This window comes from Thamnophis elegans, chromosome 2 (assembly GCF_009769535.1).
Source record: "Thamnophis elegans isolate rThaEle1 chromosome 2, rThaEle1.pri, whole genome shotgun sequence".
Lineage (NCBI taxonomy): Eukaryota > Metazoa > Chordata > Lepidosauria > Squamata > Colubridae > Thamnophis > Thamnophis elegans.
Window position 1 is genome coordinate 117046906 of NC_045542.1, and position 19895 is coordinate 117066800.

The 19895-nt window shown below is 39.4% G+C and overlaps 1 protein-coding gene across 1 annotated transcript in view; it reads right to left on the bottom strand.

Annotated features, from left to right (window-relative positions):
* Positions 1-7831: 7831 nt before the first annotated feature.
* The window catches only part of KBTBD12 (kelch repeat and BTB domain containing 12), a 66471-nt gene continuing 54407 nt past the window's right edge, over positions 7832-19895 (bottom strand). Inside the window, exon 7 of the mRNA XM_032210086.1 lies at positions 7832-8405. Coding sequence (XP_032065977.1) covers positions 8236-8405 — 170 coding nt within the window. The 3' untranslated portion in view covers positions 7832-8235. The remainder of the gene's footprint in view (positions 8406-19895) is intronic.

A 19895-nucleotide genomic window follows, 5' to 3' on the forward strand; every position in this document is an offset into this window, starting at 1 on the left:
CGGTGTCAGCGCTGGTGAGCTGAGCTGTTGTTTAGCTCAGCTGAGGTGAGGCAATCCGCTCTGCCACGTGAATCAGCTAAGTGAAAAACCAAGGGAATATAGGACAGGGAATGTCGGGGGCGGGAGGGCCTGTCCAACCAGAGGTGGTATTTTCTGGTTCTCCGAACTATTCAAAATTTCCGCAACCGGTTCGTCAGAACCAGGCCATACTGGCTGAATACCACCTTTGATTTATACCCTCTCTTGGGCCTTGTTCTTGAGCTTCCTGTTCCTGTGCAAGAAATGTATTCTATTGGTTATAGTTAGACTCCCATGGAGCCATGTGAGGTCATGTTTGTCTGAATCAAGTTTGGTTGAAACCTGGAGGGTGATGCAATGTCCCCAGGTGATTTTGCAATGCAGTGAACTCTGCTGATAGATAATCCTATTATGTCCTGGAGGGGTATGTCTTAATCCCATCACCCTGGAGCGGAAGGTCTTTTGTCTTGTAGATAGGCTGGCCCAGTCCTTAATGGGCACCACATATCTGTGGGTGCAGGGAGCTGAAGCTCTGAGTTTCTGTCTCCATTAAGATTTCTATTTCTCTTTTAGGGGAAATATAATATTCCGCCTTTTTAATATTTCCTAAAATATTTCATTCTTCTAGGAGAGGTGGGTGCTAACTTTCTACATTATTCAAAATACCCCTTTGTGGCCTTGAATAAAAAAACAATAACCTAAACATCCTCCATAGAAGGATATAACTTAAGGCTCTTAACACTTCTTCATGATACATGGAAGGGTAAGATTGGGTAAGATTTTGTAAGATCTGGACGGATGGCTAACTCTGGACTTTCTCTCAAGAAAATATCAGCTTCAGAGATCACGGTCTTGAGCCCTTTCAGATATGGCTCCATTTCTTTCAAACAGCATTTCCCCTGAAATTAAATTGGCCTACATCCTGTTGGTGTTTTTGAAAGCCATCAAATCATAATTATTCCAGAGAGAATCAAGAGCCGAAACCTTGAGAGGTAAATCCTCCTGGCTTATTCTTTGTGTGATGTCTGTTGATTCCTCAGTTCTAGGGTTGTGGTTTAGATTGTTTTGTAGGTTAAATCTTTTTAATTTTTTTAAAATCTTATTGTTTTTAAATCTTATTGCTGCTGTAGGGGGAAATATAAGTCATTCAGAGGCCTCTAACCTTGGAACAGCATATAAACTTTAATAAAAAATTAGTTAGGAAATGCCTTAAGACAGCTCTTCTCAATTTCATTTCCTCCAGGTTCACCAAATTGATCAGGAATTCTAGTAGATGCAGCCAACAATTTGAAGGAGATTTGTTCAGAAGCACATTCCCAGACATCTGATGAGAAACCTAAGCTTATACACCTCTGTGTAAGAGACATGGATTATGTCTTTTTATAAAATCTTTTAAAAAGATGGCCAGCCTTGCTATCAGAATGATTTCTGCAATATAGTCACAAGTTAAGGCCAGTTTGTTGGCAAGCAAAGCAAATAAACAAACAAACCAACCACATTGGCTAGTAACACAATCAGAATATGCATGCTATTTTCCCTTTCCATATAGCTGAGCTAGCCCAGACTTTCTTAAACTTATATCTCCAGATTTGCAGGTCCAACTCCCATAATGCACAACCAGAGTGAGTGAGCTAACTGTAGTGTGTACCGTTTCAAGGAATTTTGGAGTCCTAAGGCTTTGTTTTATTTTGTTTCAGCCTGATTCATTTTTTTTGTAACAACATATTGGTTTCATTATTTTTAAAACCTTGGTTATTAGTCAGATATAGTTTACATTAACATGTCTGTAACAACAAGAATTCAGACCAAATTAATTGGCACTCTTATCAATGAAATATAGGCTTTATATAAGTCCTAGTTTAATTCAAAAATGCTGATGAAACTGCTAGTTCAAATGGGAAAAAAACATTGACAATAACATGTGTCTGAAAATGTCTTATGTGTTTCTGAATAAAAAAAATAGCATTGCATTTGAAGACAAAGTGATAAAGTCTGTCCCCATCCTGTGCACAAGATAGTTTTCACTAACTATTTCTCCACTTGTAACTTAAAGCAACTCCGTAACATCACCAACCACTGAGCAAATAATAGACACCCTAACCTCATTACTATTATTTTTGACAAAAAATAGTTGAATGATTGTAGAAAGTGCTGTAAATTACTAGTGGGGAAATAATCACTGGCACAAATTCCATTGGGGCAACAGTTAAATAGAAGGTGTTTTTGTGCCCACTAGATCCTTGGAAATGATCTCTACTGCACTCCACAAATGAGGCATGTCAGGCCAATGTACCTGATTTCCGTGACCCGTCAAAACCGCGCTTGACTAAGCCGCGCCTTATTAAACCGCGTTGCTGACGTCATCAACAGGGCGACAACAGCCAGCTCGGAGAAAGAAGGGGGCTTTAAATAGCGCTTTGAAAGCAAGCCGATTCAACTTAAGGTAAGGGTTAGGTTTAGGGTTAGGTTTAGGGTTAGGTTTAGGGTTAGGTTTAGGGTTAGGTTTAGGGTTAGGGTTAGGGTTAGGGTTAGGTTTAGGTTTAGGGTTAGGTTAAGTGTTAGGGTTAGGTTTAGGGTTAGGTTAAGGCAGGGGTGGGTTTCTCGCCCCGTTCCAACCGGTTCGGTTGGAACGAGGCCGGCGGCGTCCTCACACACGCACGCGGCGTCCTTGCGCACGCACGCGGCGTCCTCGCGCATGCACGCGCCGTGCGCATGCATACTAGCGTCTGCGCGATGCTCCAGCTGCTCCTGGAGGATCGCGCAGGCGCTGTATGCGTTCTGCGCATGCGTGGAAAGTGCAGAATTCGTAAAAACCGGGTAAGGAGCGGGCACGGGTGTGCGGGCGCGCGCGGGCGCGGGGGGGGGCTTCGCCGTTCCCGGAAGTTACTTACTTCCGGGTTCGGCGACTAACCGGATCGCAGGGACCGGTGCGAACCGGTCGAAACCCACCCCTGGGTTAAGGGTTAGGATTAGGTTTAGGGTTAGCTTTAGGGTTAGGTTAAGGGTTAGGTTTAGGGTTAGGTTTAGGATTAGGTTTAGGGGGGGGTTAGGTTTAGGTTTAGGGGTTAATTTTAGGTTTAGGGTTTACAGCGTGCTTCTGTCTCCACGCTGTTGTCGCCCTGTTGATGACGTCAGCTACGCGGTTTAGTCGGACGCGGTTTAGTCGAGCGCGGTTTTGTGGTGGAACCCCTGATTTCAGCCAGAGATATGAAATACATTTGAGAACTTTGAAAATTTTGTCCTCAAATAAATAAGGTTTTTTTCCCAAGAAAAAAATTGTTTTAAACTTTCCTATTTTGTACAGAGTTGAATATCCTGTTGTTTGTATTTGTATGGTTCTCCAAGAACTGGGGTACTGTTTTGCTGTTTGTTTCGCAAAAGAAATTGCATGAAAAATAGAACGTTGCAGAGGAAGATGACTTGAGACCATGCAACAGACAGTTCTATGGAAAGCTCCCCCTCCCCCCCCCCCGCTTGCCAAATAGAAACTTTTCCTCCATTGAATTGTTGGGGTGGGGGTTGCAGTAAACCACTAAATCTTCCTCAATGTCATAACTCAAGAATTATACATAACAATGGAAATCTTCAGTTGTGTCTCCCTTTCTCTCTCTCAAAATGGGAAATTGTTCCAGAAGATCATATGCATCATTTCATAATAAAAAGCCAGATTCCCCAAAACGTGCCTGGCAGTTATTCAAGTGATGACAACTTGGAGGTGGAGAGAGAGCTAGAATACACAAGAAAAATTAAGAAATATATACTAAGCCATGTTAATTATAGACTCATGAAAATTATGCTCAAGATTTCAAAGATTCATGAGAAAGTATTATGATGGAAGGGGCTCTGGAGGAGGAGTGGGGGGCAATTTTGGCCACACAGAGCTTCCCCAGAGAGAGGCCTAGAGTAAGAGACTGTGCTGTCCCAAACATAATGGGGAAGAGGTTCAAGATAGCCACATCCTAGAAGGGGCACCAAGATAGATCTGCTATATTAGAAGGTTAAAGCTTTAATAGGAGGAGGAGGAGGAGGAGGAGGAGGAGGAGGAGGAGGAGGAGGAGGAGGAGGAGGACTTCTACAATATGACTAGTTGCATTACTAATAAGGACTGTAGTTTTTTGCTGCACCAGATACCTTTTTATATATTTCTTTGATGCAACAGTATTGGAAGCATATGTTGTTTCTAAATATCTGATTATTTCCAAACATACAGATGACTAGTGAAAGGAAGAAATAGATGAAATTATTCTGGAGCAAAAGGATCATCCCTGGAGCCCCTATTTCAATCTTGTTGGATTCTCTCTGTCCAAAGCAGACCTAGCAGATCAGTTCTCCACCTCCTTTGTTCCCTACTGGTGGGCGTGAGTTGACCACATAAATGGCTGAGGTGAGCTGCTGCCTTGATCGCTCATTAGAGCCCATAGTTAAATTTGGAAAGAAGATCGCTATTACCAGGGTACCATGGAAACAAACCTCTCCACTAATGGAAGACACTCCCTCTTTCTCCCTGATTTGGGAGGGTAGTGAATGGGGGAATGGTGAAAAAAACATGGGGGGAGTGAAACAATCGGGGGGGGGGGGTAATGTAGCAAGGTGTGTGTGTGTGTGTGTGTGTGTGTGTGTGTTTTGCACAGCTCTGTACAACAGGCACCAGAGAATTGTTTCATATTTCCTAGTGACTTAAAACTTATGTAAACAGTTTTTATTTAGAACTGAAAAGTACACTGATAGCGATACATGGGCTTAATGAATGCTTCTTGGAGAAATAAAAATACTTTCCCTTTTTTATCTATTTATTTATTTGCTAAAATTTATCTTGCATATGGAACACATTTGATTTTAAATACATCAAAAAGGAGACTAAGAATACTGTAGCTTTGATTGGATGAACCAATAAATTTCTGGTATCAAACTTAGAATATTTATTGAAGGAGGCATTGGGGAGAAAATTTTCAAATGCTGTTGATTCACCTGGATACTTCAATAGAACAAACGAAATGTAAACATTTCATACATCTCAATGCTGGGAGCCTTTTCAGGACACAAGAACAAAGATTCTATGCTATTGTCTGAAGCGTCGTTTTCTGAAATACAGATGTTGGAAGAAATGTCCTTCTGGGTTCGGCTCCAAGTGGGGAAAAAGACACTGGAGATATGGAGGCTGCTTGGAAAGAGGTTTAATGGTGGACAGATCACATGTCTTGAGTCCTGAACAGAAAAGGTGATCACATGCTTCAATGTTGGTGGAGAAAAAGAGAAGGGAAGGACTGAGATTTTGAGTCCCTGGTTTTATGCCCTCTCTGGCCTTTGATCTTGAGCTTGTATTCTGATTGGTTGTCAGACTCCCATAGGGCCATGTAGGGGCAACTCTCTAGGCTGTGTTTTGAATCCAGGTTTGGTTGAGTTCTCAGATGCTATGTGATGAGTTTGGTAAAGGGCCAATATTATCATGCCTTAATCCCATTCCCCTGGACCTGAAGGGGAGAACTCTTTATTATGTAAAGGGACTGGCTTGGCTATCTTAATGGCCCATTGACAAAGGGGAATGGACAGGAAGCTGCAGGGAGCTACTCTGTCTTTTTAAAATATGTTTCTTCCTTTTCACATCCAGCGAAATATAATATTCTGCCATTTCAATATTTCCTAGGATATTTCATTTTTCTGGGAGAGGGCTGGGTGATAACTTTCCATACAGGCTAAATGGTAGATTTTCTGGTATGGAAACGTATACATACAAATACAGCTTATTGTATGTGATGCCAAAAATACTCGGTCTAGGGAGAATGAAGAAAAAGTAAGATTTATTATAACCAGTCTGCTAAAAATCTGTAAGTAAATGCGCAAAGTGATTCAATCTTAAAATTTGTTTTAAGAAAATTCTACTGCCTCTTGTGCAGCCTTTATTATGTTCTTTCTAGATTTTTAAAAAATCCCTTTATTATTTTTATAAATATATAAGGTAGAATACATACCCAATACTTTTTCCTCCTCTTATTTTCCCCACAACAACCCTGTAAGGTGAGTGACTGTCCCAAGGTAACGCAGCTAGACTTTGTGTCTAGAATTCCCCATCTCTTGGTTTTTACCCTAGTGCCTTAATTAATAGAGCAAACTGGCCTGTTTGATATTTAACGAAACTTTGATATTTCAGTATAACTGTGATAAGTCATCCAAAGTGTATTAAAAAAAAACCTTTTCGTTTTCCAAAACATTTGTATTATTCGTTTTAGGCCTTTTCATTTATATGCTTTCTTCACTACTTCCTTTCCTCCAATCGCATCATCACCACTTTTCTTTATTCTTCTATGGCCCCTGTTGATTCTACATCTGCCATAACAATTCCTCATTTTCTCTTTTTTTTCTGCCTTGGCACAAATACTCAAATTTTCCAATAGATGAAAGAAATAGCAATGGCATTTCTTCTCAATGATATTATATTATAAGAGATATCATGGGCCAAGAGAGGAGCAGTAGATCACCCATGCCCTCGTCCTTTCTCGCCTGGACTACTGTAACGCTCTCTTCATGGGGCTGCCCTTGAAGAGCACCCGGAGGCTTCAACTGGTCCAGAATGTGGCTCCGCGGGTTATCATGGGGGCACCTAGGTGCTCCCATGTTACACCTCTTTTAGGCGGCCTGCACTGGTTGCTGGTTGTCTTCCGGGTGCGATTCAAGGTACTAATTATGACCTTTAAAGCACTCCATGGCTTAGGCCCAGGATACCTGCGAGACCACCTACTGCCACCGGTAGCCTCCCACCATCCAGTGCGATCCCACAGAGTTGGCCTCCTCAGGGTGCTGTCGGCCAGACAGTGTCGGCTAGCGACCCCCAGGGGGAGAGCCTTCTCTGTGGAAGCGCCTTCCCTCTGGAATGAGCTGCCCCCGGAGCTTCGTATAATCCCCGACCTCCGGTCCTTCCGACGCGCCCTAAAAAGTTGGCTTTTCCAACAAGCCAGCCTGGCCTGAACAAAACAAAATAAATTATTGATCATTGTTAATTTTAATCTATTTAAAAAATTTTTTTTTTTGTTAATTCTAATTGGGTTTGTTTGGGATATTCTATTTAATTTTTCTTTAACTTTTGTATTATGTGTTTCTTTTAATGTTGTACGCCGCCCTGAGTCTTTGGGAGAAGGGCAGCATATAAATCCAATAAATCCAATCCAATCCAATTTTGGAGAAAAGTTGTTAAAATCTGGGAGAAAAACCACAATTTTGAAAGGCGGGTGAAAATCTGTCAGTTTGAGCATATTTAGCAGCTCAGTGAAGCACACAACGTAGAAAATGTACTTTGTGGCATCTCCAGGTGAGTTTGGAAAAGATTGTTTTGTTAAGCAGTGGACAGTTGCAACCATTACTTTATCCAATTGAGAGTAAACAACATTGAGTTAGATAAATCAATGCAGGTGACTCCCTGTAGACCTTTATAATGCTTCATTTAACCTGTTAAAGTATATTCTAAGCTCCCAAATAAAACCAAGCTTTGGGGATTTGAGATAATCAGACCAGAGCATCAAGGGACTACTGGAAAATACCTGGTGATAGTCCTTCTGTATCTGATCTAGATTTAATTTCACATCTGGATTAATTTGAATCTGCAAAAGACTACAAAACAGGAGGAGGAGGAGGAGGAGGAGGAGGAGGAGGAGGAGGAGGAGGAGAAGAAGAAGAAGAAGAAGAAGAAGAAGAAGAAGAAGAAGAAGAAGAAGAAGAAGAAGAAAAGATTCTTATCTGCCAACAATACACAATCAGCTAAATGACTTTTCAAGCCAGTTTAATGAGATTAAGTCTATGTTTTACTTTCCCTTTTGCCTTCTATTAAAAAAAACAAATAGGTTCCATAGTATTCATGTGAGTACAGAATAAAATATTTAAATTATTTTATTTTTAAATACTTACTATTGCTCTGTCTTACTTTTAATGCCATAAGCAACATTTTTAGCTTTCCTATTGTGCAAGGTAAGTTGAGTTTTGTACTCTTAAATAGAAGAAAATAACAGTTTGGCACACAGAATAAATTATTATGAAAGTTGTGGAAAAGAAAAATATTTTTGATTATACTGCAGTAAGAATTTGCTATGTTGAAGCCAAGCTGTGTGTCATCTTTTAAAAATTCATTATATGGCATTCTCTTTTCTAACCATCCATTGAAATTGCCACATACCAACATATTTCTGTTCCATTCAGCTGGCTTACATATTTCCCATTAAAATTGCACACCTATTGTTCCATCAAATCAGAAGGAGGAGGGATGAGATCTCTTGTGTTCAGCTGAGCAACGAGACAGACATCATAGCTGTCATGCATGAGGGCTTTAGTTGCAGCAACATTCCAATGATTTTCCCAAGTGTCCAGCACTAGGATCTCTTTGGTGATAACTTCATGCCGAGCTGAAATAAAAGAGAATAAGGTAGGAGTATAAATCAGGTGAATTCAGATACAAAGCCAGCAGAGGAGTCCAGAAATTCAGTTCTGTCTGTGAGCAACATTTCACAAATAATTTGGTGCTGTGCTTAGATGAAAAAGAGAGATGGCTATGGTTGACGCCTAGTGCCATTCCTCCCCTGGAGTATTTCTCTTTGGAAGAAGGCATCATCCAAGGCAGGCATGGTTTGATATTCCAAAATACACAGCTATGTATAAAATTTCTATAAAATAGAAATTCTATTTTGTGTTGATTAGGAGGACTTCCATAGGCCAAATGCAACCAACAACAAGGAACATACTACCATATGTGGTGAACATGCGCATCTGCGAAAAAATATTGGAAAAAAAAATAAAAGATTGGCTGGAGGAGATTACCACACACCAAATTGAACTAAAACTGAAATTATTTCTGTTAAGAATTATAAAAGGAAATTATGAAAAAAATATTAGATACTTAATTCTACACATAATCACAGCAGCGAGAATTACATTCGCACAAAACTGGAAAAATAATTACACACCAAAAGAAGAAAATGTAATAAAAAAAATATTGGAATGTGCAGAGATGGATAGGCTCATGAAAGAATTAAAAGAGAAAGAAGAATCTGAATATTACTCCATATGGGATTTGTGGTATAATTGGCTAGAGGAAAGGGAGGGGGGAAGCAGGAAAGCAAAAAAGAAAGGAAGAAAGATCAACAAATTAAAAAACAACTACAAAACCAGAAAATGATTAAAAGATAGAAATACAAAACAGACTGTAGCAAATAAATAATAGAAAATGGATGCAAAATGATTCAAATGTAATAAAGGTTGTTATACATAGAATACATAGAATGTTATATATAGAATGAAGAAAAAAGTTGTATGAAATAATATAAATACACATATATATAAAGTTATAGCTATACAAGACTTATACGTACAGATAAAAGAATCACAACAGATATCTAAAAGAAGTGTAATGTGTTGCAAAGATGTGAAGTTTGCATAAACAAAATAAAAAGTTTTTTAAAAAAAGGAGGACTTCCATAGGCCATTCCCTTCCACTGTCTACTCATCTGGCAACAAAAAAATAATGTGCTCATAATATCTGTTATCCTGATGGCCAATCCCTATCCTTCCTGTAGTATATGTGTTTTAAATCACTGCCAAAAAGGGGAGTTGTCTCAATCTGGGAGTACTTGTATCATCCTAAATGTGTTTCTTTGCTAGATTTACATTCTGCCTTTTCTCCAGGAACTCAAACAATGTAATAGCATTCCTTGTACACATTTTGCCCAGAATTACAATTTTGACAGACAGATTGGGCTGAAAAACTATTCAACAATGCTGCTGCCCTACAAAAAGACCTTGTCTATGTGGCAGAATGATCAAACAATTGGCAACTCCAAATCTCAAACAACAAATGCTCTGTCTTACACATTGGCAAAAATAAATAAATAAATCAGAACACCAAATACAAGCTGGGCGGACACAACCTCGGGAATGACCCTCACTCTTTCAAGGACCTGGGAATACTATTTCTAATGATCTAAGTGCCAGAGCTCACTGTAACAGCATTGCCCAAAAGGTATTAAGAGTTGTTAACTTAATCTTGCTAAGCTTCTTCTCAGGTAATATTGTATTGCAAACTAGGGCATATAAAACCTTTGCTAGACCTATTCTTGAATACAGTTTGTCTGTCTGGAACCCGCACTGCATATCAGACATTAATACAATCGAGCGAGTCCAGAGATATTTCACGAGAAGTGTCCTCTACTCCTCTGCTCACAACAGAATACCTATACCACCAGGCTTGAAATTTTTGTCTTAGACAACTTAAAACTATGCTGCCTTCGGTCTGACCTAAGCGTAGTACACAAAATTATCTGCTACAATGTCCTACCTGTAATTGACTGCTTCAGCTCCCATCGCAACAATATACAAGCACACAAGAGATACAAACTTAAGGTAAACTGTTCCAAACTCGACTGTAGAAAATATGACTTCAGCAAGAGTGATCAGTGCCTGGAATGCACTACCTGACTCAGTGGTTTCATCCCCAAACCCCCATAAGTTTAACCTTAAACTGTCTACTGTTGACCTCACCGCATTCCTAAGAGGTCTGTAAGGAATATGCATAAGCGTACCAATGTGCCTACTGTCCCTGTCCTGCTGTCCCCACTTATTTGTATCCATTTATTGTATTCATAATCATGTTTATACTTATATATGTTATCTTATACATGCTTGATTAAACAAACAAACAAACAAACAAAACAATTGGTCCAAAATTACACAGGAGGTTTTCATGGTGAGAATGGATTCCTTAACTACCCCTATGTTTCCATCTGGTTTTGCTGCCCACCCCCTTCAGCAGATCACCAGCCAGCATGAAAAACATCCACCAATTTGGGCATCACAATAGGAAATGGGATAATTTTATTAAACTGGTTTATTTTCCCTTTTCCTCACTTCCAGCTTGGATATTGCACAAGTTAAATTAATGTAAAATAAAGTTATCCATAGGGAAATATCCAGAAAGTAATTGCCTATCTCAGAGAAGAGAGAGATGGGCCCTAACTAAATCAGTCTTGTAGACTCAGCAACTGAACTTTGACCAGCTGCTGGGCAACCATGTTGACTTCAAACTACAAATAATAAACAACAACAGCCCAATTCAATATTTCTCATGATTTTCTATCCACTGCTATGAGGAAAAGCAGGAGTGCTGCATCTTATGGTAAAGATAACTTTCAAAAATATTGTAAAAGTGGATTAGCAGAAAGGCAAAACTTCTTCCCCAGTGGGAAGTCTATTTTTCTCCCTGTATGTTGTTGAAAAGACGTAGTAAAAAAACAGATGACAGATATGAAAGCACTTCAAGAAACAAAGTGTCCAAAGAGGACAAAAGCTTGGAAGGAAATGGTTTTAGTGGAGGCTGGCTAGTGATTGGGTGGAGGGCCATGCCCAATTCCCCAAAAATATGTATACTCTAATCACAGCCATTGATGGTTACCTGATTTCACCTCTGAGGTGATGGGTGGAAAAGTACTTATACTTGGGGCTACCCAAGGAGGGTATCAGAATAAGTGAGAAAATACTATTATACCCTACAGGTCACAAAGCCATAGCATTACTTTACTCATGGACTGGAGATGAGACAACATAATCAAATCATGGGGGAAATCTTGTGGTATTAAAGCATGATTTATTTTTGTTTGTTTGTTTGTTTGTTTGTTAGGTTTAAATCCTCCCAGGAGCTCATAGTGGCCTACATAACATTCACACTTTCACCACACTTATGGTCCCCTCAATTCTTTGTTACAGTTGTAAAAAGAGACATCAGTTGTCCCAGTGAACCTCCACAGCTAAGGGGTGATTTGAACATGGATCTCCCTGGCCCTGCTCTAGTATTTTTACTGGGGGATGACATTGCCTACAAATCATGGCTAAGTGAAGGATAAGAAGAGCTTTAGGGATGCTGAGCAGTCTTCTGTCAGTCATATTAAAGCAACCAAAAGTGCACAGCCTGCAAAGAAGAAATTTCATTAAAAGACTTTTAGACTTTTAAAGCACTTCTTTGCTTTTATGCATCACACTTCCCAACATCCCCAGAAAGTTATAAAAACAGAAGAGGATAACATGCAACACAATTAAGATGTGTTCTGCCTCAAGTGTTGTAGGTTTGCTCGGGGCATGCAATTAACTCCACACTTAGGAATCTTATTCAGATCAAGTTTATTATCAGGCATTCTTAATAGCAAAACTTACAGTTCAGTGTTAAGATACTTCTGACTTTCCATAATCTGTCCCATCACGTGGTATAAAAATATGATGATTTCACTCCCATGCTGAGTGGAGATACAAACACTATGCGAAAAGGTAGTGGAGCCACCCAATTCTTGGTAGCATCCTGTTGGAATTCCTTGTCCATGAGCTTCAGAAAATCTTTGTCCTCCCTCGACAAGGCCAAGTCATTGTCTTCTTTGCCGATCTGGAACACTGTTGCTCCTAAAACTGGTTTGATCGATGAAGTGGTGAAATGTTCTTGGCATGGTTTCAAGTGGGATGTTCTCCCATTACTGAGAATGGAAGTCGTGAAGACATTCACCTCGGTTAGAACCTGCAGCTGATTGACACACACTGTTCCAAAGATGACCTAACTGAGTCTTGTCTTCTGAGCGAATGGGGAACCCATTGGGCCCTCAACCACTCCCTGAAGAACAAATGCTGCAGAGGCATCTGTTCCCAGCAAGATAATGATTTTGGCTTTAGGATCCAGGGTGGTAAATTGATTAGCCATATGTCTCAGGTGAGGTTTGGTGTTTCCTAACTCTTGTGTTGCAATTTGACTGCGATCATCTGGTAGATTGTCCTACTCTATTATTGGCGGCAGTGGGAACTGTGCACTCCCATCTAATGCTTCTCTGCAGAGTCCATCGACTTTCCTCCCCACCATGCACTGGGACCAGTGCACGTTGATATCATGAATTCCGCCTCTTTGTTTTGGACGTCAAAGAGATCGAAGAATGCTGACCTTGCCAGTGATTTAGTGCTTTGCATGTCTAGGATCACATATATCTTCACAGCTTCTTCTAGGTGGGAGCAGGATAGACTTTGGCTTGGCAGATTTGGTGGAATGTGCGAGGTGATGGAGAACCACCCCATACTGAGGTGCATCTGACACTTACATCTGTGGCAGCTTCTAGGTGTGCTTCGGTGTCGTGTGAAGACTTATTATTTGGAGGAGGGTCCACTGTCAGATGATGCGTTATCTCAGAATTTCATCTTTTTACTTTTCTGCCTCGAGCATTGTAGGCTTGCTCGGGGCATGCAGTTAACTCCACACTTAGGAATCTTATTCAGATCAAGTTTATTATCAGACATTCTTAATAGCAAACTTACAGTTCGGTGTTAAGATACTTCTGACTTTCCATAATCTATCCCATCATGTGGGATGATTTCACTCCCATGCTGAGTGGAGATACAAACACTACTATTCCGGTTTACAAAGGCATTTAAACTGATTGGCTATAAACTTTGCATGCAGGCAGAATGCCCCGTGGCCAATCAGAAACACAAATGTGATCACATGTTATGGAACTACATTTCCCATAAGGCAGTCTCTGCCTACATTTCCCATGAGGTAGTTTCTTAAAGGAGACAGTTCTTAATTCCTACACTAGCTATATACTGCTGGGGCAGCAGAAGATGAATGGCCTACTACTCAGAGCATTTGGAAAGCTAAGTGAACAAAAGATAGCAAATCTATAGAAAAGGGTTAATATGGAAAGACAACTTGAAACAAAACTGCAGTTCTGTAACAACAAATCTTTACATCTGTCATTCAAAGGGATGTATTTACTTTCATATTCACTCATAAATATTCTTTGCAAGTTAAGTCATCTAACATTACTCATATATATAGTAATGAAACAAAAATGATGCTATATTTACTACATGTAAAATTCTTGAGTTCCTTAACTATATACCACAAGAAAAATCTAGTTCATGTTTCTCAAGAAAAATTCCCTCTGAATGTGGTTGTCTTGTCATTCTGGCTATATTTTTGTATCTTTTCAAGTGTTTTTTTCACAGTAGGTTGTTCAGCTTTGTACACTCACTGTAATTAAATTGTTTCTTTTAGGAGAAGAACTGCGAGAAATGGGAAATGAAAAAAAAAGTGTGACTAAGGTTAAGATTAATAACTTCTGCAGAAAGCAGCCAACCACACAGAACTGGACCAGTGAGAATTCATATTAGACTTGGTGGAGAATTGAAAAAGTCATTTGGCTTCATTATGATGGCATTTAAATATTCTGATCATCCTACAATTTTTATTTTATTGTTAAAGGCTCTTTCAAACATGGGGTTATATTGCTTTAAATTCACTTCAAATGTAATTTTAGAATGTATAGACTGTTAAACATACCTATTCAAGTTATTTTCAAAATTCTGTCCAGAAATAAAAGCAATGGCAACAATAGAGGCTATGCGTGTTTTTAGGGCAAATAAGAAAATGCCTTCCAGGCTTCAGGAAATGCTTTAAAGCAAACAGCAGTTTAATTCCTCTCTTGTAAGTTTCCCTTTTGGAACAAGTAATGAATTTAGAAGAAGCGGTTCCATTCAAGCAAGCCTACGAAATCAAAGCCAAGCCTTCACAATAAGCAGCTTTTAACGAAGGGTGTAAAACTGTGCAGTAACTGAACCATCAAACAAGACAGAATTTTGGTTCAGAGTCCCTTTTTTCCCCTTCTTGTAAAGATGGAGAAATGGAAGAATCATTGATTTGAGCTTTCTGAAACCTTTTTTTCAAAACATCATGTTCTTTGCTGTATATGAGAAGTTCCTTTTCCCCCCCTATTTGTTCCTTCTTCTTTTCAATGGTTTTTTTCCCCAGTGAAAACCTTGAGGCTGAACGTTTTCTTACTGTTAAGAGAAATGGATAATTTTCCATTTTTTCTACACACACTGTGGGATCTCTAAATACTCTTATTGAATCTTGAGAGCCAGTAGGGAGAGAAGGAACACAATTATAACCCAAAGTATTTTTACAACTTACTAAACTAAACTATACTGTTGCCTTTGTGTTTCGTCCCAATTCAAGAATTAGGCTCCTGATTGATGCACACTTCCATTATCAGACTGGACATAGTTTTGACATTCCAAATCCTCAAACTATTTGACATAGTTTTGACAATACTTAATATCATAAATCTGATTTTATGTAAGCAAAATTGATAATTTCTTGTCAGTTCCATTCTCAAGGTCTAAATCATGGTGATAAGTGGTGTCCTATCCCTCCCCCTCTATTGAGAGAGAGTTGTTCAATTTTAACATAGAGGACCTCTTTTACACTGGTCTTCTCTGTCCAGAATGTGGACTTTGATGTCTTCAAAAGGGTAACCTTTTTTTTTTTCAAATGCAGATGGACTGCTGAATCTTGTCCTGATAGGTTTGTTCCTGTTGTGCTATGTGTTTGTGAAGTGGTTGTTTTGTTTCTCCAATGTACACATTTGCACATGTATTGTACTGTATATTTCACCTTGCTCAGGGTGTTTTATCCTTGGAGTGAATAAGCTTTTTCTTAGTGGATTTAAAGTATGTATATATGTTGTGGTGGTTGAAAATCCTCCTGAGGGTTTCAGATATTCCTCAATCTATGGCATTACAACATTGCTTTATTTGTTGTTCTCTTCTTTATCTTTTATGGAGGAGTTTCTTCTGGACCATTTTCTTGATGAAGGCCCAGTTGGGATAACCACACGCCTTGAGGGCTTCCTTGATGTAATTATTGAAAGAGGGGTTTGAAAGAAGAGTAAAAGAGGCTATCAATGTTAAAATTGAAGAGCCCACTCTCAACAGAGGGGAAGGGATATGATGCCACCTATCTCCTGCCTACAATACGGTCCTTTTAGCAGTTCCAAGAAAGTTCCAGACCCACTTGCACTCAGATGACCCTGAAGGTACAAATAAACACCCAAGTGGCCATTTCTTTTTCTATTTTTGTGTACTCTGTCTCTAAAATGAGTGTGGGAGACCTTGCCAATGCGGCAACAATTGAAAATGCTAGATGTTGTAGTCAGTGGTGGTTTGCCAATTTTTTTACTACCAGTTCGGGTGCGCTCCCCCGTGCAACGCTTCTGTGCATGCGTAGAAGTGTCCGGGCAGGTGGGTGGAGCCTCCCGCCACTACTACTACCAGTTTGCTCGATGTGGGCCAAACCAGGAGCAATCCACCTCTGGTTATAGTCCAAATGCAGCTGGAAGACCATAGCCAGCCTATCTCTTTTACATTATAGTCCAGTCTCATTAAGAACCATACAATTGTAATATAAGAGCAAATGATTCAGTGCCAGTCAAGATCAGGGAGAGTCAGGTTCAAATCCTTGTTAAATCAATCGTAGCTAGTCTTCCAATTTACAAGCAGAGCCACTAGCTTTCTGGGGTGGCTTTGGAGAAGATTTCAGGGCCTTCCTGAATGACTTTGCTGAATGATTTGTGTCAGTTTCTCAACCTAATCCACACCACAGAATGGTTGCAAAGATGAAAAGGGGGAATCCATTTCTCTTACCATTCCTGAGTGACCAAAATGAGAGCAAGAACTTTTCCCCCCTCTTTTTTCTGGATTGTTTGGGCCCAAGAGAGAAGCATGGGAAGTAGCAGCAGAGACTAAGTGGGCCATTTACGGAGGCCCTGAAATCTTGTCCAAGCTACTGGGTCTGCTTTTAAATTGGAAGACTAGCAACAGTTGAGACAATGGCACAAAGCCAATTATATTGTTTCTTGTCTTGCCGCAACTCTAGCGAAAGTAATCTCCCCAGAAATTGTCTTAGCCCCAGGGAAGAAAGCTCTCTGGCATTTTGGTATCTGGTCTTGCTGTAAGCTTTTCCATTTGTGCAGCCTATTCTATCCAGCACTACTAATGAGATCTCCATAAGACACACTTTTAAATATCGCAAGATGTTCATAAGCCTCCATCTATTTTGCCATTCAGACATAAACAGGCTGGGGTTTGCTGTTAATGTTGTGTGACTTCTGTAGTTTGCCTGACACCATATTGCCCTTTGCATGCAGAGGCTGACATATTGCTTTAGGGTATAGAATAAATATTTAATCTGTTTTTCTATTTGTTTTAAAATTGCATTTTATATATGGTAGAGTTAACAATTGTCCCTGTGGTTCTATATACAGATTGCTTCTTCTTACTCCATGTTTTTTTCCAATGGCAAGAGGCAATTTTCCATAAAGATATTTTTGATTTTTTTTAAAAAACAAAACCTTAAAGGTTTCCTTATAATTCTACTCAAAATGTCTGCATATTACGTTTACAGTTTATATAAATATTTATATATTTGTATATTGTTTTCATTTAAGATGAATAGAAAACAATGGTGATTAAAACTCCCAAATTCTTTTTTTAAAAGAAGTTTTATATCTGAGCTGTATTTCATATGCTCCGTGGCTACTTTCAGATTCCTATCTTGTGAAAAGAAACCAAATTAAAAAGAAAAAGAAAAAAAGCTTAGGTTGTCAAAAACACTTGGATATAATGATGTTTAAATATGCCATAGAAAGAATTGTGCCATTAACATTGTCTGTGAGAAGGGAATGGGAAATTATATGGGAAATTACAACTGAAAATGATTAGCTCTAGTTTCTAAACCACTGAAAGATTGTTTTTACATAACCCCCTTCCCCTTTGAGGTTTATTCAGTGGTGGGATTCAATTTTTTTTTACTACCAGTTCTGTGGGCGTGGCATGGCTTGGTGGATGTGGCTTGGTGGGCGTGGCAGGGGAAGGTTACTGAAAAATCTCCATCCCCTCCCGATCAGCTGGGACTCGGGAGGCAGAGAATAGATGGGGGCACAGCCAGTCAGTGGTGGTACTTGCTGGTTCTCCGAACTACTCAAAATTTCCACTACCGGTTCTCCAGAATTAGTCAGAACCTGCTGAATACCACCTCTGGGTTTATTATTTTGTCTTATCTCCCCATCCCATTGACCCAGTTTTTCCGTGCCATAGGGATGGTAAGGAAGGCAGCCCTGGAGTCTGACTGCTAACAAAACTCTGTTAGTGAAGGCTAAGAAGAAATCTATAATTTGGCCCAGACATATGTAACTATGTGTTCTTCTTGTATACTGCTCAGAAAGAGTGAGTGCTGTGCTTTACCCTCTGGCTGCTGCTTATACCTGGATGCACAGGCTACCAGAACAAAGAGCATTTGAAGTCCTAACTGTCAACATCTAAAGCGTTTCCATGACTACTATCAACTTGAGGAGGGGGGGGGGGAAATGCCATGCATACTTTTGGCCAGAGTAAAAGTCTCAGATTTCTGTACTGGGATGTGAATGCGCATGTACAGAACCCTGCCATAGTGTCCTGTTGGAGAATGTGATTAATGACCTCAACCAGAGGGGAGGGGACACAGGGATAAAGTTCAGACGCCATTAAGTGGGATTTAGTTTCGGCTCCACAGAACTCCGTGCCAAGATGTTAGTCCTAATAAATGAATGTGTTTTTTTTTAACCTTGTCTGAGGCTCATAAATTAATTTGGCCAGCTCTTGGAAACTTCACACTAACATAGGAGGGCAAATAGGATATCCTATGGATAGCTGAAACTTGGTGGGATGATAGTTTTTAGAAAATTTTAATGAAATGATTAATGATTAACAAAATGATTAATTTTTAAGAAAGCAGACTTAAGAGAAAGGTTGTTAATAGCAATAGCACTTAGACTTTATTTAAAGTTTATTATGGACTGTTTGAAGAAGCGTAAGATATGGATGAGGTCTTCCTATGTCAAATGAACTTATTTCCACTTCCACACTATAATGACACTAGGAGATTTCAGTCATGCCAACTTTTGCTAAAATTTTAACTCTTCTAAGAATTAGAAGCCCAATTAATTCATTTCTTCCCCAGCTGATAGTTTCATTTTACAAAAAGTAGAAGAAAAAGGAACTTTGATCTAGAAATGTGACCTCTGCCACAATTATTTCGCCATGTAGATCACATGGTGCTCATTAATTGTCCAACAGTGATTTGTAGATGAGCTGCAGAAAACATCTACCATCCTCAGGCCTTCCAAGAGGAACTCTTAAGGTAGATGCTATTGAGTTTGAGAACCATCTGCTGATACTTTTTCCCTTCCTCCTTCCTTTCCATCTCATAGATACTTTTATTAATCCTCCACAATACATTCCTGAGCATTGTAAGAATTTTAAATGAATATCCTTTCTTGATAGCTTGAAAAGCTAAATCGTTCAGCAGTCATGGTAACAAGAGAAATTGGCGAAGATAAGGACACTGATTGAGTTTGCAGTGACCAAAAAACTATTTAGAATGGTGTCTAAATCTCAAGAAAGAAGCATCTGGATTTCATATGCACACAGAATGCAGTGTACATGCGATGTGATTCGGGATCCAGAATCTAACAGCACATCTTTTGTGTGGGGTTTACCATGGCGATTACATTCAGCTAATGCTGTGAAAATAGTATTGGGGGTTTTTCCCCTCTGATTTTGCCCTATGTTTGCCAAATTCAAGGTGTCAGCTTTGACTCTGAAATTCAGTGAATTTGGTCCTAGGAAATCTTGGGCAGCATTTTCTTTTTGCCTTCTTTCTCAATGAGTAACTGTTGCCTGGGGAAAGTTTTGCTTCAAGTGTTAATGCTCTCAGTGAGATAAAATGCAGTGTTTTCAGAGATACAGTATATTACTAGACTCCTATTTGATTCTATCGGGCGTACTCCATCGAAGTCCAGAATTATTTAATCAAAATACATTTTCTGGCACATTTTATCTTTGTGAGAATTGATATTTCTTGATACTTTCTGTCCTTCCTGAATTGCTAATGCTTTTGACTATTTTCAGGTAATTTTGCTCTATGTATTTCTGTTTCTATTAGGTTGACTCACTCTTCTTCCAGCTGTCCAATGCAGGGCTGTTCTAGAGGAATCTCCATG